This window comes from Branchiostoma belcheri, unplaced genomic scaffold, assembly GCF_001625305.1.
Source record: "Branchiostoma belcheri isolate BF01 breed outbred unplaced genomic scaffold, Haploidv18h27 scaffold11, whole genome shotgun sequence".
NCBI lineage: Eukaryota > Metazoa > Chordata > Leptocardii > Amphioxiformes > Branchiostomatidae > Branchiostoma > Branchiostoma belcheri.
The window spans coordinates 2,542,911-2,554,793 of NW_017802491.1; the positions used below are offsets into that span (position 1 = coordinate 2,542,911).

The 11,883-nt window shown below is 42.3% G+C and overlaps 1 protein-coding gene across 1 annotated transcript; it reads right to left on the bottom strand.

Moving 5' to 3' along the window:
* Positions 1 to 286: 286 nt before the first annotated feature.
* LOC109481910 (neuronal acetylcholine receptor subunit alpha-9-like) lies at positions 287 to 11,402 on the bottom strand. The gene is made up of 7 exons (XM_019784535.1): positions 11,245 to 11,402; positions 7,299 to 7,423; positions 6,064 to 6,108; positions 4,124 to 4,233; positions 1,801 to 1,909; positions 1,132 to 1,570; positions 287 to 786 (listed from the first exon to the last, which is right to left on the bottom strand). The coding sequence occupies exons 1-7, from the start codon at positions 11,312 to 11,314 to the stop codon at positions 287 to 289; spliced, it is 1,398 nt and encodes a 465-aa protein (XP_019640094.1). The 5' UTR covers positions 11,315 to 11,402.
* Positions 11,403 to 11,883: the final 481 nt, after the last annotated feature.

Genomic DNA, 11,883 nt, shown 5'->3' on the forward strand with positions numbered 1-11,883 from the left:
AAACACAAATCAAGTCAAAGTGGATGGCCCTCTTGTTAAGGTCACATGTCTTGCTTCTACAGTGATTTTGTGCAGGTTAGTGGTAGCTATTTACAAATATTTGAGCCGCATCAAGATGCCGATGACATCAAGACTTATAATGAACTGTATGAGAATTATTTCTATTCACACAGATGTAGGTATGTGTTGGAATGTCCGACATCTTTGTGCTTCATGGGGAGATGCTGATGTTACAAAAAGTAGGCTAGGTTTGTCAACTTTTTATTTGTGACGATGCTGCCATGTTTCACACGTACGCGACAAACGCGGCCAGGCAAACCGTAGAGGTTATGATGTAAATGAAAAAGAAGAGTCTGTCCAGGACCTTAGCCAGGGTTCTCCACTCTTTGCGAACTTCTTCTTTTCTGTCCAGCTCCTTCATGTAGCTGATGAGGAAGCTGTGTTTCCGCTCGATGCTTCTCAAGTTGGACGCCAGAATCTCCGCGCCGGCCTGGTACTCAGACTGGTCTTGAGATTCCATGGGTGTCGTGGTTCTCTCTGACAGACTGCTGCTGATATTGAGGTCTGACATCTGAAATGTCTCGGTATCGTCCGTCTGTAGGTTGGTCGGGTGGTCGTTGGACAAGTCTCCCATGAACATGATCTGTGCCAGGACCTTGAGGAACACGGTGCGGGCCCAGTGCGGCATGGGTCTGACGGTGATGGAGCAGTCACACACGCTCATCACCAGCACAGACAGGGACAGAGACACCGACATCATGATCATCGCCAGGATCACGTAACGACCTGCAAAGAAACAAAGAGGAGTCGTTACGTTGGTAATTCAGAACTTAACCGCCAGTCGTCGCTGTATACCCAGTGTCTGGTTGTGGGGGAATCTTGATTAATTGAGCAGCTATCCTGTTATGCCAAAGCTAAGTGTTTGCATGACCCATCTTGTATAGTGAAAAGGATTTTCAGACATTATCCAGGCCAATTTCAAGCACAATTTCCTGATCAACATTAAGATAATTCGTATAAATGATGGAGGAACCTTAATCTGTATTGCCGTCATTACCGCGGTCCTCGGCGCATTACCCTTGAAACGCAGCGGACCAGAAAATGAAGGTAGTCTTTATTTCTAACCCTCACCTATCCAGGGGAGGTCTTCTGACTCAGGCAGAACCTCATTCAGCACCAGCTGGAACACAACAATAGCGAGCAGAATAGACACGCCAAAAGACAGTTTCTCTCCCGTCTCCAGGGGGAGGTAAAACATGGTCGACATGAGATAGGTCAACAGCAGACAAGGCAGCAACAAGTTAAAGACGTAAAAAGTCGATTTTCTCTCGAATTCTAAGACAAACGTAACGTCGGAGTAGGGAGTGCCGATATCGAAGGACTCTCCGTAGGTTTTGTTGTTTGTGTGCGCTTCGAATGACACGACGTGCCACTCGGCGTTGACCATGAAGTACTGGAGACTGCCGTTCGCCGCCATACTTCTCATCTCCACTTCGTAGCTGCTGTGGATCCACGGACCGAACTTCAGCGGACACTTCTGATGGTCGAACGGGAAGGACGACACATTCACCTGTGACGGGATCCAGAACAATCTGACTCATTCTCCACTTATGGCTCCTGTTATCATTAGTCAGATATGAAATCATATCTTACAAGTTAGGAAGTTAAAAAGTTAGATCACAAGGTACATCGAGCATTTTTGGCCCGCAGGATAGTACCCTGGAATAAATTTTGACAACAACTGCTGTCATATAAAACATGTATAAGGCACAAACACAGGCCACTGTTTAATACTTGTACCTGACATGACGACAGAGTAACGGTTGGGATCTCCCACAACACGTAACCGTCGTGACGGAGCTTCACGTACGTCTCTGACTTGGACCATCCTTTGAAATACTGGTCTACACTGTGGAACAGGGAATAGATAAAACACATGTAAACTTATTGTGTTGCCTGTTAGGATGGTAGTATACGTGATAGTGGGCACTGTCATAGATGTATGGTTGAAGTTATTGAATCGGACATGCCATGCACATCAACTTGTACCCATCTGCTCTTTAGATGGCCTCTGCTCATATTACAAGACTTAGCAGCTGTATTTCCAGTAACCTTGTTACACGGAACATTGAACTGACCCAAATGGTCCATTTGTTTCACAGTTCCAATATTGAACGGACAGCAATTTTTGAGTGAAATTGCTGGTACAAAATGATGTTCAGAACCACTCTAATCTCTATTATTTTGATGCATCTATTGGGAAATGGCAACTTCAGTGAAAATAAGAAAGGTGACTTGCGCAGAGCTACCATGACACTGTATGTCAAATGATAACAGATAGACTATCACACGGAGAAGTGTGTCAGACTGTGAGGGCTGTTAGACACCACACAACGGGTCAGCTGTGACCGACTCAATATCTATAGATAGAATCAATGACATTTGAAGCTGTCAACGGTTTTAATTACAATCGCGATCAGGATAGGTTTGAACAATATCCTTAAAATAGTTTGACGAAAGATGCCAAAAATAGCAAGTGAAATGCACACTATTTCTGATATCAGTGAACGTGTTCTAGATATTAACAGACGGGACAGGGATTCGACTATCTTGAAAACACAGGTATTGTTGGTAGTCCCTGGGGGCCTTAATGTTCATTATCAGGATAGAAAAGAATTTCCTTCTGAAGCTACATCGGCAGTTTTATTGGCAATGACCAATATCCTTTGTCCTGAGGCTATTATACCTCGGCGGTCTCCAATACAGCATAATATTGGTTTCCTGTCCTTTGTGTTCAACAACATATGAGGCGGAAAAGAGCGCCATTGTCACATTTTATGGTGTACGGACACACTTTTCATCAGCAATAAACCCACGCGGAGAAGTATAGCCCTGGTGGTGGTGAGGGATTGGGCGCTGTGTGCTGTATCGATTTCTCTAAAAAAAGTTGTCTTGATGATAAATGAAGCATGGACCTGAAGGTGGGGTACCAAAGTTTTACAATTATTTTCACATATATATTTTTTTCAAATGTGGAATACTACTCGTATCTTTGAGCGTCGTAGGATGCATTGTATAGAGGAATGAAATTCGTTTTTGAGAAAAAAGCACGTTGAAAATGTGAAAGCATTAGGCTATAGGGCAATGTTTTTTGTGACATTGCAGATAGTCTGTTTGCTAATGGAATCTTTGTCTTTACTTTTTGACTAATGCTCCTGTCAATGCAATTAGGATGTCAACACGCAGTAAAAGGAAGCTGAAGTCCTGAGATGATTGGCAGGACGTATGCGCGGCGTCCATGTGCAGGGAGGGTGGATCAGTGGCTGATCCGATAGTCCACATGTTGTATTCTGTTGCTGTTTCCACTGGGAATGTAATCCGGTAGTACTACAGGGTAATCACTAAGGATTTGAGCTGTGCTGTGCGTCTGTCCTGTGCAGCCAGGAATCGAAAGATAATGATCTAAACATTGAAGAATATGGTGCCTTGAGAGAGGCCGGTAATAGGCTTAGTTTCATAAACCTTGATGTGAGCAGCATCAAATAGGCTTAAGTTAGAAGGCTGTTAGTGCCTGTCATCTGCAATTTACAGAGCATGCGAGTAGAAGTCTCGAAGAATGAATCAATTTCACCGAAAGCACAACAGCATAACAGACGTGAATGTCGCATTGCAGCATTCTGCATAGTTTTTGCGCGCATCGGCCATGACGGATCCTGTTCCCTCTGTGGAACGAAACTGTTGCTCGAAGCTGTTGCATGAGGGGCTCCTACCGTGTCTAGGGGAAGTGGGTTTCTGTGTAAGAAGGGGTTTCTAAAAATGTAGGTTTGGAAATGAAGCACTCGTCAGCCTTATCTGTAAAAACTCATGCACAGCCTCACACGCTCTTCTAGCGCATATTTTACACATGGGATTACCAGATCATGCATTATTGTCCTCCTGGAATTTCTGATTGTACACAATAGGAAACGTATTCCCCTAAAGGCGAATCTTCTGCACTTGGTTCCAAGAGATACCGCTATCTGTCAGAGTAAATCTTACTAAGACGACAAATTGTCTGTTTTTATTACCCAATGAGAGCTTTAAAAATGAATACATTAGTTGAATAAGAAGCGTTTGCACGTACTTCTCGTACAGCATGATGTCTGGTTTCCAGACGTAGCTGTCCGGGACTGTTAAGGTAGTGATTTCGGACCACTCCGACGCGTTCCACCGCAGGTACGTGTCGTTCCAACCCTGGAGTAGATGGAAGAACGGAGCAAATGGACAGACGAAAGAACGATAATGTAATATAAGACAAAAGATAGATAACATGTTTAAGGAAAAACGAAAACATTTGTTCCAACACAAGGGATTCTTCTTACCAAGAGCTTTCGACCAGTCACACTGGTCTTCAAAGCTCACTGAGTTAGTCCATTGAAGAAGACTAGAGTGACTGACTGGTGAGAACAATCCCTTGTGTTGGAACAAACGTTTTAACTTTAAACATGTAACTACCAACACAGAAAAGCCGTAAGTCTAACCGCTCAATGGAAACAATAGTTGTCGAATCACAGGAATCTGAAATGCAAGCTCAAGTTTGTTTCAACTTCTCTCTGGTGTAATATCTTGTCAACTTTGTCTCCTCCTGAACCATAGGGACCTTGCTGATACAGGTAGTGAGTGCGCTTTGTACTTCGTGTAGTATTAAATTAACCTAATATAAGAACAATTTTCTGTAGCAGCTACTTCACCGAAGATGAAAGTCATTCCAGAAGGCAAACTCAATAAAGTTTCCAGACGGAAAGTGCCATCACTGAGAGATAGTTCTGACGCACGTCTGTCGGCTGCCTGTCCGGGTGACCCAGCTGGTCCTGTCTGATGGATATGGTAATTATCTGTGACTCACCAGTTGCTGCAGAAACTAGGTCACGACAATAACGTCCCCTAATAAGATCTTCTGGATGGACTGCATCATGCTTATAAGCTCATTTTGCGGTCATGAAGAATGATGGGTGATATGTGTTAATGGCTGAGGTTCTCGTCTCATTAAGCCATAGAATTCATCAATACTATAGGATAAAACTGCTGGGATCATTAACGTCAGTGTCTGTCCAGATGGGATTGGCGAGAAGGTTACAGGCGGTCTATCTACATCATCTCCCACCTTGAACTCTCAATGTAGTCTATGGGTGTATTTCATACCTTTGTTGTTATAAACGGCGAGTCCAGAGAGAAACGAAAGCCCTCTAAAATGTATTGCTAAAGAAGTTGAATATCTTTAAACATTCAAATGCCTCACCCCTTTCCAAGCCTATGTCTGGTGACATCATAAAAAAAAATTCAGGGAATCGGGATTGAAGTTGCCGCAGTGTAATCTTCGGAAGTTTCCGTGTCAGTAGTTCCACGTGTGGTGAGAGCAAAGGGTGACGGAGGTCAGAGGTCATTGCCTATGAGGTCAGAGGTCACAAAAGTCGACAGATATGTTATGCTTTAACTCTTATGATAGGATTGGATAAGGTATAATTTAGTCTGTAAAATGCACACTAGGAGCAAATAAACAACAACGATACACTTAGTGGTTGTATCAAGTTAATGACAAATTCAGATGTACGTATGTCCGTGTCCTTGGTGCTGAAGGTGTGGCGGTACTTCAGATGCGAGGGTCTCCTTCAATGTGGCCGGAATTGGACTTTCTGAACGGAACAAAATTCGAATTCGATCACCTGTCGCAAAAATTGCCCGTTACTTCGTGAAACTTGCCCGTTAGTTACATTTTCCCTCCCGTAAAGCATTTCATTTGTGCTTGTTCGTTGCTAACATGCTTTCCACAGGCCGTATTTCTCCGCGGCTATATATACTCATGGACGTCCGCTCAATTTTCAATTACAGGGCTACAGCTGCTCTCTTGTAATATTCCCGCGCCTGTGTGGATATCAAAAATCATCGATCACAGCAATTTGATGAATATTGGTCCCCTTTGTCTACAATACTGATTCTGATGATGACAAAATGTATTTCAATTCTGGCGAGGAAAAACACAGCTGCATTTATTCTAGGAAAAATATAGAAGTACCATCAACTCACCATTGTTAGCCATAAGTTTGCTGTCAACGTTTGATGCTTCTCATTCTAGAAATAAAAGAACAAACAGAAACACATTGTAATAGTGATGGAAGATACCCTGTTAAGGTCAGGGATGTACAGGCACACATTCATGTTCATCATTAGACATAATGAATTATTCAATCATTACGAAAGTGATCAGGAACGCAGACATAAACTGAGTTAACCATCCAGGATGACAAGGCTTACATCATCATTATGGTTAATTCTATTTAGACACAATGAAGATAGAAATGTGGCAACATTTCATAATTTATCAGTAAATAATCAGATAAAGTCTAATATACTCCCTAGCGAGATGAAGTTGATTTAGATAGACGATGAAGGCCTCGGTAGTCTTGATAACGACTTTGTTGAAATAAAATACGCCATGTAATAAGTTACCAGCCAACCAGCCAGCCAGCCAGCAGACCGACTTGAAATGTTTTCCATACGTGCTCAAAAACAGTCTGTGTTCTCTCCAGCCACCAGAGCTTTAATTGGCACAACATCCCACGAGGGATGCAATGCCATTAGCAGTCATTGTGGAACGCGCTTTACACTTTACGTTTTATCATTGTCCAGCTTTCTCTCCAGACTTTATTGGATGGATAAATGTATCATTATATATTGTAACAATTTTACTTGTTTCACTACTACCGGAATGATAGGTATCTGGTTTATGGCGTCAAACAAAATGTGATCACGACGACAGAAGTTATGACCGTGTAATTATGGGCATTTTGCTGAATACTGGTTGTAAAATTGATAGTGTCATTTGATGAGCCGAGGGTGAGATGAAGGGTTGGTTCCAAATGACTCATACGTTTGAAACATGACTAACCAGCTAAGAAATTACAGGCCCCTGTTTTAACTCTCTATAATGATGAACACCAGGCTTTTCGAATGATTCATCAACAAGGGATTATATGTTCATACAGTACGAGTGTCGACGTTGAATTTCACCATGTACCAGTACGAATAGATGGATAGGAGGTAGATTCCTTATCGAGCATGTCCTCTCTCATGAGCTGGTCACTTACGTAAAGCGCTCCTATAAAATAGGAGTCCCTTCAAATGTCGTGGCTATTTATTCTAAAAGTGTACTTACCATTACAGCAGAGCATCATTATTCATCATACTGGGGGCTTCATGTAGTGGCATTGCTACTTTCTGAGGAAACTGCTATCTATAATGCACCCGCAAGTTCTACTCACCATGTCTATGAGATGAGTCAGTTCTACCCCGATCTCCACTATCAGCGTGCTGTTAGGAGTTTCGGACGGGCGTAAGGCTTTGTTGTATTTGTCGAAGAGATGACTGTATAGACTTCGTTGGGTGTCTAGAAATAAAGCAAGATGTAAAGAATATTATTAAGTATAGACTGCGTTGGATGTCTAGGAATAGGCAATGTAAAGACGTTTATACACATATCTGAGGCACTTGGCTAAACAACCACCGAAATGTAGTAACTGCGGGTGCATGGTTCGACATACATTACACTTGAAAACTACATACAATATTCCTACCTAACATTGGTAATTTTAGGGAAGGTTTTAATTTGATTCGCATCGTTTGCCAATGGCGATGGTTTCCTTTATCGAGTTCATTGACTCACGCATACACGTTCGTGGTCATAAATCGATATCTAAAGGTCCTACAAATGCCTTAGTTACCTAACCCGGAATGGAAGTAATTTGACCAGTATCAATGTTTTGAAAAGAGGTTCAATATTAGCATTAGGTCCCTAAATCCACATCCAAACTTGAATTAGATCAATTGAGAATGCTTCAGGCAGCCATTAACTGCAATATGTGGGGTCGTGTGGCAACTAAGAGTCCCGGGGTCGAGTCCTGACATGCCAACGATCTTGTGCCCTTGGGAAAGGCACTTTACACGGCTTTCCTCACTTAGCTCAGGTGTAAATGAGTATTGTCCTGTAATGTATTTGTCCCCTGTGTTGGTGGCGGCATTAATATAAGTTGAAAAAACTTGAGTGTGTCGTCACCACGTCTGGTGATTACATGTTGGAATAAAAAACAAAAACTGCAATGAACAGTGTGTAAAACGTGATGGATTCAGGGATATCTAATAAACGCCTGTCTTTGGTACAGAGGTTGTGATTGGATCCACGGAATTGAGTACATTCACAGCACATCGTAAAATTCTCCTCACTGCAGGAACTTGAAATTGGTTTTCTTCCTTTCTTCTTACAGGCACTCATGAATGTATTCATCAGCTAACATGCCAGTTACGGTAAATCAATAGAAAGAAGGTAAAGGGCTTCCTTTGAAAAGGAACAAGTATTTGAAAGAGTTAAGTTTGCGAGATGAAGCGATGTGAAAAGCAATGTGACTCGGCATTCGTCTGTGTGGATTCCCGCAGGATCGTTTGAGTTTATATAATTATTTAAAAGACGCAATTCAGCGCCAGGCTACCTTATAGACTTTAGCAGGATCTAAGGGTTTATGACAGTGTAAGGGAAGCAGTGCAGCTAGTGTCAAGGGTCTACAAAGGTTTGGAAGAAAATCTCATCACAGTTAACGTTCGTGACATTTTCTCATTTCCTCTCATTACACCATGTGTGTTGTCAATTGTTCCTTGACTATAACCATGGTTATAGATGTACACACAGGCTGCGGTGCACTACTTCTGGTGACCTTATTTTCCGCATGACTGCATGGCTTCATTGGCCCTGTTGAAAGAAATCACACCTCAATCAGCTGAAATACATCAGATCCCATATATGGGGATAACGTATATCCGACAAGTTATCGTCAAGTAATACCGACGTAACTCAATTGCTGAACTGAAAGGTATGTGTGGGTGGGGGAGGGGTGCAGTGTGCAGAATATCGACACACGACCTTTTAATCTTTTTTAATTTATTAAGATTTTAACAATACAATACACGTGGAACAAAGGCAGCTGTTGCTAGTGTTGTATCCCGCACACAAAATACTGGACAGACAATATTTATTTTCACTTGAGTTCACTTGACACATAACCTTTGGCTTGACGTGTAGCGCTTGGAGACTACTCCATCAACTTCTCGATAATTACATTATTGAATATGTTCCGCTACAGATAGTTATTGGGCGTTGTCTTGCGGGTTTTTTTTTACAAATAGCCGTGCACAAATGATAGGGAACGAGTAGCCACAGGATGGCCACAGGGTCTCTAGCCACCAGACCACAGACTTACGACTCCTGCCAGTACATTACGGACACCAGAATCACTCACGTCCGTCTACCTTGGAGCTTCTGTCGCTAGTCTAAAGATTTTCAAACTTTTCAAGTCATGTTAGGTCGATAGAAGCATCCTTCAGCTGATCCACTGAACGTTCTGAATTGAGATTCTGAGTTGAACCTCCGCGGGGGCTCATCTGGCCACTGTTTGGCTGTCTTATCTACAGGAGTAATTGGGGGACGCTGTTGCCCTATAATATCAGCCAAATGCCTAATGATGTGGATAAGGCTGGGAAAGGGATCTAGACTTAGATCTATGGGGATGACATTAAAAGAGACCCTTGCATACGGCAGTGCACCTTCGAGCGAACGAAAGATCCTTATTGCTATTAGTATAGTGAGTATATATTACAGACAAGATGACTTTCAAGTGATCCGTGTCATATTTATCAGCCCCAGATAAAATGAAGAGTGTGGTTAGTCATATTAATGTAACATGCTATAAAAATATTATGTCTTTGTCGTGTTGAGTTTACCATCACTATGGATTCCATTCTGTGTGTACGCATATGATGCGTTCGTTACTTGTTGCTTTATTGAAGTGATGCTCTTATCTTCCAATTGCAGTAATGTCTTCCCCTTGTCGGTACTTGGCGTCTTGAGCATTCTTAAGGACCTAACGAGCTCTACCCTACTGGAATGTAAAACTCCTCCCACAGTAAGTTGGGGTAATCGCCATTAAGATCAGGCTATCCCGTCCACAAGGTGCTCTTTACGGTAATCCCGCGGAGACTTCTGAGATAAATGTTTAATTCGGGAAGGTCAATGGGGTGCAATATGACCATTAGCCACCGAAAAGCACCCTAATATGTCATTAAAATGGCTTAGACGAGAAATTTTCCTCTCAAACAATAACTTATCGCGATATCGATACGAGACCAGCTGGCTGGGGATTTCCTACTCACTCAACGTAATAGTCTTCGGATGTAGTTTACAAACATGGAGAACTGTCTGTAGAACTTGTGCTTCAGAATACGGACTACCCAGAGTATTGTTTATGGTAGTAGTATATGAATAATCAATATAATGTTAAACAAATTAGTAACACTAAAAATAGCATTCTTGGAATCTATACAAAGTAATGACAATAATCTTTATTTACCACCTAAGGCAGTTCTCTTTGTAGTAAGACTAATAACTATTGGAATGCATAAATGTGGATGAATATCGGTTAAATACGATAAGGTACGATAGACTATAAATGGGGTAAATCGATAACTATATGAGATGAAAGAAAGTAGAAAGATGGCGGCCTAATTGTGGGAAAGGCGCGTGTACATATTATTACACAAAATCATCATTTTCACATCACAGGCTGAAAAAAAGAATGCAATGCAAAAACGTTACTGTATGCATATAGAACAGACACGCAAATGAAAGCAGACATACATATGTGGAGATAGCCAGAATCGATGCTAGCTTCCTCCTTCATTATGTGTGCATTTGCCAGGCAAAGTGAGCTGTGCCGGAGGGAAGGATTAGCTTATGTCATGATACGACATTTCCCAGGGGTAGTGATGAATATGGGAAGTTAGAGACTCATATATATCCTGGGGGTGGCTGATAGTGTGTGAAGCAGGCCTCCTAGCATACATCTTTATTCAAAACGTGCAGTTCCTGATGGAACTTTATAGCCGTACCCATTAACCTGAATGGAAGAACAACAACAAAGCTCATTCAATTCGATCGCCTCATTTCAAAAGCATTTGTGCAATTTTTCTCTGCTTATCATGTTTGAGTTATATTCATAAAGCATATCAGCGTGCGGATATTTCTAAACAATAGCAACAGCAAAAGGGCGTGACGAACGTTGGTTCAGTGAGGTTGCACTAACGCATTTGACATTTCGTCTTTGCACGTAACCTTAGTTTAGCTAACATAATGTTATTATTGGTGTATCCATATAAAACACGTACCTGTGCCAGCGGTGCCTCCTATGGCGCACGTGGACATGACAAGAACAGCGACAATCCACGATAGCGACATCCTGGCTAAGCCTCGTCACTGCCTGCAGCGTCCTTCAGACAGACACGCCGGTAGTAAAACACGTCAGCCTGGCGGGAGTCTCACCCCAGTGCCGTGCTGCTGGGGACGGCTGGGTGACCGGCTGGTGGCGCACCAATCCGCCAATTTGCTCCTGGCCTGTTCTCCCTAACCACGGCAGTCATGATTGGCGAACTGGCGGAGTTATGACGACGTTTTCTGGCATGCAGACGGAATGTAACGTGTCAGTTGATAAACTGGCGAGCACGACCCACACTGGTCACGTGTTATAAATTGTTTTCTCTAACGTGGAAAACTCTAAAGCACACAGAAAGGGCGATACGTTACAAAAGAAGCATGTAAGAATAATGATTGTAGTAACTACTCACTTAGATAAAGAATTAGCCTCCATTTCAAAAGGTTAGCTCAAAGGTGTAATGAAATCGCACGCGGCGCCAGATAGGGGAAATTAATCGTATAACTACATACAAGGTTACTAATTGGGAGGAACCTTACCAAGGTATCTTGCAGAGACATCGTCTCCCAACATTCACCTTATAAAGACATCACGT

Bases quoted from the DNA above. Each gene is read 5' to 3' on its own strand.
- LOC109481910 (XM_019784535.1), bottom strand. From the start codon at position 11,314: ATGTCGCTATCGTGGATTGTCGCTGTTCTTGTCATGTCCACGTGCGCC. The intron at 7,424-11,244 runs GTACGTGTTTTA...CTTTATTTCTAG, and splicing joins AGGAGGCACCGCTGGCACAG to ACACCCAACGAAGTCTATAC. The intron at 1,571-1,800 runs GTACAAGTATTA...ATCCCGTCACAG, and splicing joins TTACTCTGTCGTCATGTCAG to GTGAATGTGTCGTCCTTCCC.